At 38.8% G+C, this 13,621-nt stretch overlaps 1 protein-coding gene across 9 annotated transcripts in view; it reads right to left on the bottom strand.

Annotated features, from left to right (window-relative positions):
- The window catches only part of dnah9l (dynein, axonemal, heavy polypeptide 9 like), a 46,596-nt gene that overhangs the window by 19,340 nt on the left and 13,635 nt on the right, over positions 1 to 13,621 (bottom strand). For all 9 annotated transcript variants that reach the window (XM_041802667.1, XM_041802668.1, XM_041802669.1 and 6 more), the window contains 22 exons: positions 13,410 to 13,604; positions 12,715 to 12,792; positions 11,780 to 11,912; positions 10,993 to 11,120; positions 10,266 to 10,414; positions 10,020 to 10,170; positions 9,723 to 9,854; positions 9,441 to 9,614; positions 9,134 to 9,338; positions 6,946 to 7,111; positions 6,757 to 6,859; positions 6,242 to 6,379; positions 5,989 to 6,090; positions 4,212 to 4,373; positions 3,827 to 3,910; positions 3,284 to 3,393; positions 2,990 to 3,152; positions 2,724 to 2,847; positions 784 to 926; positions 492 to 653; positions 254 to 313; positions 1 to 174 (listed from right to left, as the gene is read on the bottom strand). In XM_041802667.1, coding sequence (XP_041658601.1) covers positions 1 to 174; positions 254 to 313; positions 492 to 653; positions 784 to 926; positions 2,724 to 2,847; positions 2,990 to 3,152; positions 3,284 to 3,393; positions 3,827 to 3,910; positions 4,212 to 4,373; positions 5,989 to 6,090; positions 6,242 to 6,379; positions 6,757 to 6,859; positions 6,946 to 7,111; positions 9,134 to 9,338; positions 9,441 to 9,614; positions 9,723 to 9,854; positions 10,020 to 10,170; positions 10,266 to 10,414; positions 10,993 to 11,120; positions 11,780 to 11,912; positions 12,715 to 12,792; positions 13,410 to 13,604 — 3,036 coding nt within the window. The remainder of the gene's footprint in view (positions 175 to 253; positions 314 to 491; positions 654 to 783; positions 927 to 2,723; positions 2,848 to 2,989; positions 3,153 to 3,283; positions 3,394 to 3,826; positions 3,911 to 4,211; positions 4,374 to 5,988; positions 6,091 to 6,241; positions 6,380 to 6,756; positions 6,860 to 6,945; positions 7,112 to 9,133; positions 9,339 to 9,440; positions 9,615 to 9,722; positions 9,855 to 10,019; positions 10,171 to 10,265; positions 10,415 to 10,992; positions 11,121 to 11,779; positions 11,913 to 12,714; positions 12,793 to 13,409; positions 13,605 to 13,621) is intronic.

Here is a 13,621-nt window from a genome sequence, read left to right as displayed (position 1 = left end):
CTGCGAGGCGGTTGACTTCAGTTTCTGAAGGCCATTCTCTAACCTCTCCATCTTCTCTGTCAGCTCTGTACGTTTTTTCCCCAGCAGGTTTCCATACAGCTTCATAAACTCAAGGAAACTCTTTGGCGTGGTGTAGTTAAAGTGTTTCTCATTCTGCTGGTACTTGACACTCACCTGAACAGTAATAGTGAACAAAACATGAGATGCCATGTCAAGTGTTTTTTTTTTAACCAAGAGCTTTGATATAACTCACCTCATTGACACTTGTGTGGGCGTATGAGATGAACTCACTGATGGAAGCTCGCACTTTTGGCTGCAGAGGGTAAAGAGATAAAGGGATTTATTTTACTGCAAGGCATTAATCAGAGTCATTCTTTTAAATACAGTAAAAAGAGACGAAAATGAAATTGTTTCCTCGTGCAATTCAGAGAGTGTACAGTGAATGGTTAATGTGTAATGAATACATAAATGGTACTTCAGTATGCTGTCACCTCTAGTCCAGGTATCTTCTCTATGAAAGTGGAGCTGACAGACTGCAAGGCAAGCTGAGGCCAAGGGTGAAACCAGTCTATGGCTGTACAATTCACCAGAGCTGGAAACTTCCGAGCTCGTGTCCTCAATGTGAACCCGACTGGAGAGAAACACAACACGACCTGGAGGACAAAAAGAGGTGGAAGGCTGACAATCAATGGTTCAGAGAGGGGTACAAATAAAATAGGTTCCTAATTCTGCTTTAAAATCATGACATAAATGGAGCAAAATTATACAACTGATGGTTCAGACCTTGAGCTGTCGTCGAATCCTCTCAATGAAGAAACTCCAGCAGTTGTCTCTGCTATCTATGAGTCCTAAACCCCTCAACTCCATCCTGATCGACGTCACAATCATATCCACTTCTTCATCACTGAAAAGGTCGGGAATGTCCCCTAAAACCCACAAACAATGCAAACTAATGATGATATGCTTTATGAAGATACACTGTACAGACAAAGGTATTTGGCCAGACCTGCTGATTATTGAATCCAGGTGTTTCAATCAGTCCCATTGCTACAGGTGTGTAAAAGCAAACATGTAGCCATGCAGTCTCCATTTGCAAACATTTGTGATGACAGAATGGATCATTCTGAAGAGCTCAGTGACTTCAAGTGTGGTACTGTGAGGGATGCAAACTTTGCAATAAGACGGTTTGTAAAATTTCATTTTGATTTCTGTGGATATTCCAGAGTCAACTCTGAGCAATGTTATTTGAAAGTGGAAGTGTTTAAGAACAACAGCAACTCAGCCACAAAACAGAAGACCCGTAAAATCACAAAACCGGTTCAATGACTGCTAATGCGCATGGTGCGTAAAAGTCGCCAACGCTGTGCTGATTCTATAGCTGAAGAGTTCTGAATCACCAACATTAATGTAAGCACAAAAACTGTGTGATGGGAGCTATATGGAATGGATTTCAATGGCCGGGCAGCTGGATGACAAGTCAGGCGTAGGATGGATGTTGTAAAGCACACCAACTCTGGACTGCGGAGCAGTGGAAACATGTCTTGTGGAGTAAGATATATGCTTCTCGATTTAGCAGTCAGTCTTGGTTTGGTGGATGTCGGGAGAACATTACCTGCCTGACTACTTTGTGCCAGCTATTAAGTTTTGTGGTCAGAATTATTGGTGAAGGGCTGTTTTTGAGGTTTTGGGCCAGGCCCCTTATCTCCAGTGAAGGGCAATCTTACTGCTACCAAGACATTTTGGAAAATGCTATGCTTCCAACATTATGGCAACAGTTTGGGGAAGACTCTTCTCTATAAAAACATGAATGTGTGCCAGGGCACAAAGAAAGGACTATAAAGACATGGTTTGATGAGTTCCACGTGGAAGAACTTGAGCCCTGACCTCAGTCTCATTGAGCACCTTTGGGATGAACTGGAACAGAGATTGTGGTCCAGGCCTTGCTCTACAGAATGAATGGGTATACGTTCCTACAGAAACACTCCAAAATCTTTTGGAAAGCCTTCCAAGAACAGTGGAGGCTGTTAGAGCTGCAAAAGGGGGCCAACTCCATATTAAAGTACATGTTTGAATGAAATGGCATTACAGGTAGTTGTTATAATGGTCAGGTGGCCAAATACTCTTGTCTTTATGGTGTATGCTGCTTTAGATGCACTGTAGCAGAAATTCTTGCTCTTCAACAGAAAAGATTAATCGATCATTTTCTATTTGTATCACATCAATTCAAACCAATGCAAAATAAAGACACTTTACAAAGTGGGCAGGTCTACCACTCTCTTTGATACATTATTTACAAAGAAGTCCACAATGAACACAGCACTGAGCTACATTTAGCATAGTTACAGTGGCAAGGAAAAACTTTCTTCACCAGGCAGAAATCTTGAGTAAAACCAGATTCTTGTTGCACAGCCGTCTGCCAAAGCTATATTGGGATTGTAAAGAGATGGGATGTACGCAGGAAAAGAGAAAGAGCTTCAGAAAAAGCAGAAATAGATGCAGGTAGAAAAGGGGGATGCAGAAAGAGAGAGGAGAGAGGTGCAGAGAAAGAGAGAAGAGGAAGCTTTAGAACAAAAGAAGAGAACAATGGAAGACAGAGATACAGATACAGACAGAGATAAAACAGGCAGAGCAACAACAGCAGCTAAGACAGATGTACGGCTGATATTGCTAAGTCTAGCAGTTGAACTTGAAAACACGCTCATGTTTTGTCAGTGTAAGCAAACCTGAGGCCAACATGTCATTGATAAGCACCAGGAACCGTTCATCTGGAATCTGTGCGTCCGTATGGAGAAACACTGTTCCAATGTTCTTCACCCCAACCTTTATATACAGCGCTGCTATATCACTCTGCAGATGAGGCCATGCAGAAAAAAGCCAAGAATACATAAATATGACATGGTAGATCTGGTTCAACTCAAATAAATTTGCATCATACTGTGTAATGACATTTTGTATCAGCTGTGCATTTATGTGTAAACTCATTTTTTACCTTGAGGTCATTTATACCATAGCCTTTACGCAGAGTGATCTGGAAAACTTCCAGTGAGCTGAGGAAGGCAGCCAGCCGGCACAGACTCTGCTTCCCGCTGCCGCCAACACCCACCAGCAGAGCGTTGCCATAGGGCGCCTCCAGGATCCGACTTATGCGACAACTAAACAAACACCAGAATGAACAATGTGTATGGTCTGTGGTTACATATGTGGCTATCTGTGTAAATCCCCCCTTGTGTATGTTAGCAGATGGTATATGTTCCTCTGCATGTGTTTCTGTTAAGTGTCTTACATATGCTGGATTGCCTCCTCAAACAGCACCAGGTCCATGACAGCATGCAGCTCATTATAATGCTCCAGAGCATCAGCCAGCGTCTTCTGGAGTTTCTCCCAGTCTGATGCCTGACAACACAGCCAAGTAAGCTAACTTTTTCTTTCCTTCACAACATATGATTATGACAATGATTACCCATGTAACAATGTGGGAACCAACCAGATATGAAATGAAATTAAGTTTTTATCAACTCTGAAGTCCATTAACTTTCAATCCAAGCCCCATATAGAGCAGAAATATAATTATTTAACTTAATCACAGTGCATTCATCCTCATTTACTTGCTGATAGATTAGACATGACAGCAGATTTTGTGCCACAAGGTTTTTGAATATGAGCGCTACAGATAATTCACATAATAAATTGACTTAAGTCAAAACCAATTAAACTCATTGTTTTTTATTACCACATTGAATAAAGAATAAATGGATGCTGAAAGGAGCAACACTGAGCCATGATCAAAATAGCTCTGACTAAATGTGGGTGTATGAATGTGTGAAACCTGGTGATAGCGAGGCTCTCCCACTCCCTGGGCAAAATGACAGTACACCAAAGGCTGGTGGATGAAGATGGACTCGTCTATTCCCTAAAGCAAAATGGCAGAAACAGAGATAAGAAAAACAGCAGGAAAGTACTGAGCAAGCCACAGTTGAACTGTCTTTTTACAGCTGGAAATGGGCTACTTATAATAATTAGCTTTAATTTAATCAGAATGGCATACTGTTTTAAAAATAAGCTCTGAAAAAAAGCCTATAAAAATCATCAAGGTTTTGATTTTCCTACATTTGCCACTAGGGGATGCTGTCTTTGTTGAAGAAAGATGGGTGGAAGAATTTGACCAACTTCTTAAAATGCAAATATATATATATTTATGATCCATTTCCTACCTCAAAATATCTCTTTCCAGTGTCCAGGAGGATCTTGTTGAAGAGCTCCACATCTTTTTCCTCCATCAGTTTGTCCGAGTAGACTCTGGAGCTCTCATGCAGCCACAGGTGAACCAGATCAATGGGATATCTGATACACTCAGGTAGGGCGAACAGGATGCCCTACACGCCAAAATATATAGATAAGAATAGCATCACTGGGTTACACAAATTTGGTCTGAAATTCTTCAATGCATGTCGATCCCAACAAAAAAGGTATCTCTCAGGTAGAACATGAAGAAATAACCAACAGAATAACATTGAGGTTACAATTTGCACTCAGATTGTGCACATTTTACCTAAAAAAACTGCGTAAATTGGACCTAAATTCAACAAGTATAATTTACTCAAATAAACTGGATAGATTTCTACTTACATTTTCTCATGATATTTTACACCTTATCACTTAATAAAAATGAGAACTGTTTGCTCTTTCTTGTGCATAAGGGATGCATTTTCTACTCATTGGCATTTACAATATTTTATATTTGGACAGACATGTAAACTCTAAACTAGGAGAGGCTCTTTAGTTGAGTGTGGCACACTTCCATATGATAGTCACATCCATTTCCACAGGAAGAGCCTCACAAATTGAGTGAGTAACTTCACTCATGGTGCAAAAGTGTCTAACCACAAAAGAGACAATAAAAAAAGGAAAATTTACAAGAGAATCTTCGCAGAGATGGCTGTATAACAGACAATATCAGAACACATTCAAACATGGTTTCCTCTGACTTTAACTCCATAGTGTCTTAGCGCATGCTGGGAAAATTTGGTGGAAAATTCTGGTTCCCTGACAAACAACAAAATGCTGAATTTAAAGGATCCAAGTATAAAGACACACCACAACTGATGTCATGCCAATTAATTCAGCAACAGCCTCAATCACATATGCCCACCAAATTTGCAAAAGGCACACCTAGAATCAAGCCAAAATCAAAAGGCACACCATATTCATATCCATGCTAGATATCACAGGCGTCTGGCCAAAATCTCCCATCTCCAAAATCACTACTTTTTAGAGAAGGAAAAAAACGCTGAATTTTTTCAACTAATTTAACCACTGAATGGTGAAAGTCAGCATCTTTGTGATACTTTTTATCTGTTTAAAAATTTTAAAAACCCACTAGCAGATACAATGGTGACAAATAGCACTGATTTATGAAAAAAAAAACAATAAAAAATGGAGATGGGAGGTTTTGGCCCAACGCCAGTGATATCAAGTATCATATACATGTGTTACAGTAGCTTTAGTTGTTGTCTATTCTACTTAAAGTTCTACAATTTCCCAAGGCTCACCTTAGCTTGCCTCAAGGCACATCAGTGTGCTCTGCCATATCATTTGAGAACCAATTGCATACCAATTATACGCTACCCACATTTTTTTGAACAGCGTGGGTAGGTAAGTAGCTGCACAGATTTATTTGGAAAACTGCTGAGAGTGCCTTTCAGAAACTTTTTTTTATTCCTTTAGAGACCCATACCTCTTTTAAAGGCTTGTAATATGACTTTCAGAGAAGATTAGTCAGTACAAGTCGACTTCTCTCTTTTGATACACTACCCTCTTCACTCAGCTTTCAACTACTTATCAACACAAATTTCTAATTGGCCAATCATATGACAGCAACTAATGCATGTCAGTAGATATGGTCAAAATGATCTGCTGAGGTTCAAACTGAGCATCAGAATGGGGAAGAAGGGCGATTTAAGTAACTTTGACTGTGCCACCGTGTGTTACCTGGAAAATGTTGGTGAGATCTCGCAGGTTGAAGATGTAGTGGAAGCGTATCGCCGTTGGAAGAAAGTTCTGACTGATTTTCTGGTGCAGACAGATAGCTGCCTAGATAAGAATAAAAAGATGAATGCATGAAACAGCTGGACTGATACTGGATCAAGAAGATGGAAATTATTAATGACAGACACTGTTGAGGTAAAAAGCTGGAAAGAAAGTTCAATTCTAGACAAATACTGCGCTGCTATTGTGGGTGTACCTGTATTAGAGTTCCTACTGAGCGGGAAACGCCGTAGCTGAAGCCTCCCTGAAGGAAGTGAGCTGACAAGATGCTGGAGAATATCGTAGCTAATGCATCGGCACTGGGGAAGTGCACTGAGAAAACTGAGAAATGCCTCTGAAAGGATTTACAAGAGATGTGAAAAAAGTTAGTTTGGTAGTGTCTGCTGAATGAACACTGATATGACTGAAGGCAAAAGAAGACATTTCGCACTGCTTTCAAAATGTTACCACTATCACATCCTTTGACCTTACAACTGTTAACTTTCTAGAAAATTCTCACTTCAGTTTCACCTGATACTTTTATTGCTTATCTTTCTGTTAGAAATTTAATTAATGCATTTGTTTTCTTGTTTTTACAGCTGGTTCATCCACCTTTAAAATTAGCTTGTAAAAATACTATAGTATACTAAAGTAACTATAAAGGGGAACAGTGATACTAGCGCTTGTGAGTTTGTGTGTGTGCTAAAAGCCTGTGTGCATTGTCGACTGTACCTGCAGTCTGGGGTTGATAGAGAAACTTCCAGCTGTTGGATTCATACAGGTGATGTATTGACAGTTATGTATTTCCTTCAGTACCAGTCGCTGTCTGTCATACCTACCAATACAAACAGATGTTGTGCAGCTGTGTTGTACATATAATCAACTTTAAGTAACAGTGTGTTCATTGTGTCTCTTCCTCACCAGTGGTTGTAGTCGAGGTGCTGACGTATGAGTGTGTGTGGCTGAACGGTCCCATAAACGTCCACCTCAGGCATGTTGAGGTCGTCTATGAAATAAATGAGTCTCTTAGCAGTGGGTGGAGCAAATTTACGACCGGCTTTCTTCTCCAGGGGTTTCTCCAGGACACCTGAGGGTCAAAGAGTGCATGTTAGGACTGCTGATATAAATGAAAAGAAAATCGCTCAATACAAGCAGCAAGTGTGCATTCAGTGTAAATGACAAGTAAATACCACCTAAACAATCAATATAAAAATGTAAAAGAAAATCAGTTTTAAACCTAAAGTCCTATAAAAGCTTGTTTTGTCTTAAAAACTTTGTACTTAAGCCATAACAAATGACAAAGGCAAACACAAAAGTATTATGGGATGTTAAACAGTTTTATTCAGTTAAGTAGACAAACAGTTACTCTAGTCAAAATTTACCGCAATATATGAAAAGCACTGGTCCATAAATCTACTCAAGTAGAAGTAAAAATAATTTAATTTAAAGTTTACTTTAAGAACTGAGTAGCTACTAAGGAGTTGTACAGTAAAATTTGATCTTTCCTTAGTGGCAATAACAACAAGAAAATAGATTTCTAAACAGGTTATTTGGGTAAAGTCACACCCCTCTAAAAAGTAAAATACACATTGTAATGGTGTCTTTATTGGTCCACACAGCATTTAGTTAAACTACAATTCTGAAAGAGTTAAATATTTTACAATATGACACAGTTGCAATAACCTTTGAAAATCTGTGGCAAGGTTGGGCTCTTCTGGAAAGAACAAAGCAGAGAGACAACTGTATGGCAAAGCAAAGCATACTAATAAAACATATGCGCAATGTGTCCAGCACAGGCGTCCAAAGTCACTCTAACTCAGTGGTAAACTTCACTCATGGTGCAAATGTGTCTCACATCAAAACAACAAGATGATGGAGAACTTTGCCCGCACAACCTTCCATGATTTGGAATTGTATTGGGAAGAGATTAGATCAATTGACTCTCTACATGGCTGAGCTGAGACTGGGGGGTCAAAAATGTCAACAATGACTATTTCACTCAGGATGGAGTTAGATTTACACTTTGAGACTTAAAAACAACTCTGAAATGTTAAATCCTGGTATATCAACACTCCAGTTTTTGCATGGTACAAAAGTTGTTTTAGGATGCGAGTTGGAATTATTCTTTTGTTATGTGCTACTGTGTAATCAACAGAGGTGGAAAAAGCACAAGATTATTTGACTTAAGTAAAAAGTACAGATACTCTGGTTAAAATGTACTTAAGTAGAGGTAAAAGTACTGATTTCAAAATGTTTTTAAAAAGTACAAGTACCCAAAAACACTTCTTGATTACAGTAATTTGAGTAAATGTAATTAGTTACCTAATGTAAACAGGTGATGTTTGCAGTGATATAAACTTAAAACAAAAAGTAAGGAAACTTGTGTTTGGTACATTATTTCTTTGTTGTAACAGTATGTCTTGGCTATAAAACTTATACCGTCGGAGAGCCTGTTTATTACCCTTTTAAATGGAGCCAACAAGAGACACTAGCAACAGCAAAATAAGCTGTTTGGCACTGGCAGAGAAGATTTGGCACATTTTTCATGGGCGCAACCCAAATACTCAGTTCTGCTGCTCATCCCACAAATGCATGTTCTTTACAATTGTGGCATCATTTAAAAGGGTAATAAATAGGCTTTCCAACAATATAAGATTTATTACCAAGATGCATTGTTACAACAAAGAAATAATATACCAAACCCAAATGTCCTTACTTTTTGTTCTAAGTTTAGTACCTAATTAATAAGCTATACAGTATGAGCCAGGAGAGAAAATTACAAAAAAAAAAACTTTCTGGCCTATAACCTGAAAATGATGTTCTCCAGGATTTCTTTTTGTTTTATTTACAAAAACACATGAATAAATGGAATGTTTTTATCTTGATCTAAAATTCTACATTTTTATTCCAATCCCAAATTTTTTACTTTGCATTAAACATTCACACTCCTATAATCTTAGGAAATGAGTGTACGACTAATGACTCCCTTTTCACTTTTTCTACTACAAACCTGATACTGTCACTTTAGCAGGAGACTGTGTTCACCGTTATTATCTTAAGTAACCATCACAGACCCGTATAAACTGTTTTTAATTCCTGTTGTTCTTACGTTGTAGCATGGCTGAGGTGGTGTAGTAGTTGAAGGGGACTTTAGCCACCATGTAGTCCTCCTTCAGTCTGGACACTTTATCAGACACCAGGATGGTCTTGCCCACTCCTGCGTTGCCCACTAACATGATTGGTTTGCCTCTCTGGAGCAGCAGGTCGATGAAGTAAGTCAGACAAATGGTTTCTGGAGTGTGGACCAACACAGTCTGAAACACACACAACATAATCACACTGAAGGACAAGTCAAAAAAGTGGTTAACAATGACTTAAAACTTACACGACAGTCAGTCTGTTCTGAGCTTACATACTTGTAAAGGTACATCTGACTCCAGCTCAAATGGCACCATTTTCTCACTCCAGGGAGTAAACTTTTTAGTCTCAGAGTCGATGTAATAGTCAAAGACTGTGCCCTGAGAGGGAAACTTCACCGCTCTCATTTCTTTTGACCACCAGCGGCTGAATTCAGCACGGTAATCATTCAGCTGCAAAAAAAGAATCATCAAAATCAGAAATAATCTGTCTTGTCTGATTGTCTACTAATACTGATGAAAGAAGTTAGCTTATCAAGCAAAAGTTTTTATTCTACACACATGATCCTGGAAGAGAGCTCCTCCAAAAGCCCAGACACAGGCAAAGACAAAGTAGATTTCATAAAGTTCTCTAGGAGAGTCCGGGGGAGTGTTTTCCTCCGTCAGCAGGCAGTCCAACAAGGAACACAGTGTCTGATTGGCCAAAGGAGAAAATTTTAACATCTGATTGGATAGTACATGCCAACACATTTCACTTTTCAATGACATGAAAATACATGACACAAACATGCAATATCTTAGTAAAGAAACACAGACAAGAGAGCTGTAAAGTTTGTGATGGGCTGCTGGATGTTTCACCTGGACCATGCTGTTTTCTGGTATAGGTGTGATGGTTTTCAGGTTGCAGCGGACTTGTTCCAGACAGTACGGTACATATTTATCAAACAGGATGGTCAGGTTGGCTCGCTCTGATTGGGCCTGTCGAGTGTCTATCCAGCTTGTTACATACCTGGGAATACAGCACAGACAAAACTGAACACTTTAACACAATTTCAGGAAAGATCTGAAGTATCTGATATCACAAGGAATTTGCAAGTGTCGTACGAGCTCCAGCCAAGGTCCTGAGGGTTGACATAGAGGATTCCTGCTCTGGATACAGTCGCTGGAGTTGCAGCCCTGAGATGAGAGATCTCGAAAAGCAGGCGCATGGAGGAGGACAAGCTAATCCTCTCATTGCTGGCGAGAGTCAGAACCTGCACAGAAAACAGAAAAAAATGGAAGTAAATGCTAGCACAGGAAAAATGGAAACACAGAAGATCATACATGTGACATTTCTGAGTGTGTAGACACATCAAACTTATTTGTCACACACTTTACGGGCTTCCTGCACATGTCTCCCTGGTCCTTTATCCATGCACTCATTGAAATGCCCTGCCTAACTTAAAGGACCTGCTCACCACAATAAACATCTTCTCCAGCAACACCAACCCTTATGATGCCCCCAGGGCTAAACTATGAGATCAGGCCCTCAGTCCTCTGCTCCAAAGCTGTGAATACCCTCCCTAACCATTTAAAGGTGGCAGCTGGTTGGGGCTACAGACTTATTTCTTTCTAACAGCATTTCTATGTCTCTGCTGCACTTGTGTGTGCTTGAATTTACAATGTAACTCCTTTGAATACTCATACTCTAAAATGCCTGCATGGTATCACTCTATCATTATGTTTCTTATTTCTACAGCACTTTGAGATTTGTTCACCATGAAAAGTGCATTACAAACAAAATGTATCGCTATTATTGTTCTTACATACAAGAACACTGATTTATTCTGACCTTATTGTCATCCATAACTGTGTTGAGTGACTCAATCCACATGGGGTCAATATCTCCATCCAGAACAATCCATTTGGGCCCATCATGGCCCACTGAGGTCAGCTCTCTCATAGTAGAGGAGAAAAGACCTAAAATGAAGAGTAAGGAAAAGTAACAAAAGTAAAAAATCAATTATAAAAATGGCTTGATCTAAGTACATATATCATCACTTAGAAAATAACTTGAGAAACTTGCTAATTTGCTTTTTTTGCACGGCAGGTTGATATGACATTGCAGCTAGAGGTCAGTAAGTTAATTTACCACAAAGCTGAGCTAACCACTTAGGTGATTAAACAAAGCTTACAACAACTTACTAACAGGGTCCCAACATTTTTCTTACTCTTTTTTGTGTGTTCTATCCAAATGAAAATAAAAAGTGAAAACGACAATTTTTTTTCTAACAGAACAACTACAGAAAGTAACAAAAAGTGGAAAATAATCTGTGTTTGCTTTATGTCACATTATCACCAAAAACCCAACCTACTGCTGCCTAATGCTAACCCAAAGTGAGGTCATTATACCAGAACCACAGTCAGATTATTTGATGTCAAAACTATTTTAACTAGAGCTCAGAATAAAAGTGCTTTTAAAAATGTAATTGATGTTGAGCAAAGACTTGGAGATAAATAATTGCCCTGGCACCAGAGGTCCTTTTTGACAGTGAAGTAAATCTGGAGAAAAAATCCTTGTTTCCTTGATTCTCATTTACAGTTTGTTGAATTTCTTATATAAATCTGTAGCCTCTCACCATCTTTCCACTCTCTCGTAGCAGGGTGAAGGTATCCAAACAACTCGTCTGTGGTGACAGCTTTAGGGTTGATATCACTCCATACAGGCTTTATCTTCATGTTGGCATAGGTTCTGTGGAGAGTCTTTAAAATCTAATGAAGAAAAAAAACATCAAAATGACTCACTGTGCAATCAGAGCAATTATAAATATGACCATTGTAAAGTTTTATGGTTTATTGCTTCTTCACTATAGCTGTAGGAGACTTTGCCTTGCCACCCAACTAGGAGATAAAGAGGTTGGAAAATGTTAAGGTTGCCAGTAAAATGATTAGAATTAAATTACCTGACAAGTCTCCAACTTTTAAAAGGAGAGTCAAATTAAGGCTCTGGACATCATACAGTGCCCTGATCATCCTCTTCTCCTCTTAAAGCTGAGCTTCTACCCTCTGGCAAGATATTCAGATTACCAATGGACACATCCAAAACGATGAAGAACTATTGTATCACTCAAACCTCGACACAACTGAATTTTAAAAATGAACAAAGATTATGCCTTTTTTTCCACTACAGAGGGGTGATGATGCCTTTCAATAATTGGTTGACCTTAAGTTGTCCTTTAATTTTTGTATTTATGCATTTCCGTATTTTTTTGAATGTGTGTGATTGTGTTTCTCATGTTTCATATTTTTCCTGTCTGCAAAATAAATTTCCCTTAAGGGACAATAAAGTTGAAGTTGGCTAGCAGTGCAAACTCAGAAGTGTTTGATTTATCACAGGATTCACATCAAAGTCAAATACCTAAACTTAAAACTGTAGGCGCAACTTGCTACCTGTATGTTTATGTTCATTGTGACATTGGCTACCACCACCAAGTCACCACATTTAAGAGAGGTTTTAAATTCAATCTTTTCTATGTTTTGTACTGAATTAGGTCATTTAATAACAGTATGTTACCTGGCTTTTTCCAGTTCCTGGCCCGCCTACTACAAACACGGAGTGCCTGACAGCGAGCAGCTCCTCCAGCTGGGTCACCTGCAGACACAGAGATTTAGTCATTGAAAATTACAGACATTTCTATTCTGTTTTTCAACATCTTCAACCAAAATCCAAGAGCTATTAGACTACAGTTAAGAAACCTGCAGGTCTTCTTTAATACTCTACACAGATTACATATTGCGGTTTCTGTTTCTTGCAAATGCAGTGCCGCAATTTAAATGACAATGTCACCAATCAATAACTTGGAGCACAAAGTGAATAAGCTAAAAGATAATTTTCTTCTTCTTTTTTTTTTTTTTTTTTTTTTTTTTTTTTTGAACAGAAAAAAGGATACTGAAAACTTTTGGTACCACAACCAACACCCAAGCAGTTTTAAAGAGAATGAAGATCATTTGATTTTTAAAAAATATTAAAATAAGGAAAATTTTCCTCTAATGTTTTTATCTGTCTAGATTTTTTAAATTCCTAACTGTACATTAGTTTCATTACAAATATTCCACTCAAAGGCAGACTGAGGATTTTTTCATTATCTTCATTTCACTGGTTATCTATATACCATAAAGATGCAGCCATAAGAGAAAATGGGGTGGGGAAACAGGATAATTGAATATGTTGCAAAAATTGTTACAAAAGCTAAACCAAAAAAAAAGAACCTTAAGTATGAAGTTCTCCTCAGGCTGCAGCCGCAGTTCACTGACTGAATGGCGAACAGCGTTTTCCAGTTCAGGGTCTCTCTTCCTGGGGACATCCAGCTGAGGAAACAGGTCACTGATCAGCCCCAGGAAAATTGGCACGTCGCTCGTTACTATCTTCGGCAGATTGAAGTCCCTCAGGGCCCGCATCAGCACCTGGGCAGAAAATGACA

This window comes from Cheilinus undulatus, linkage group 13, assembly GCF_018320785.1.
Source record: "Cheilinus undulatus linkage group 13, ASM1832078v1, whole genome shotgun sequence".
Classification (NCBI taxonomy): domain Eukaryota; kingdom Metazoa; phylum Chordata; class Actinopteri; order Labriformes; family Labridae; genus Cheilinus; species Cheilinus undulatus.
This window is presented reverse-complemented; position numbering and strand designations above follow the sequence as displayed.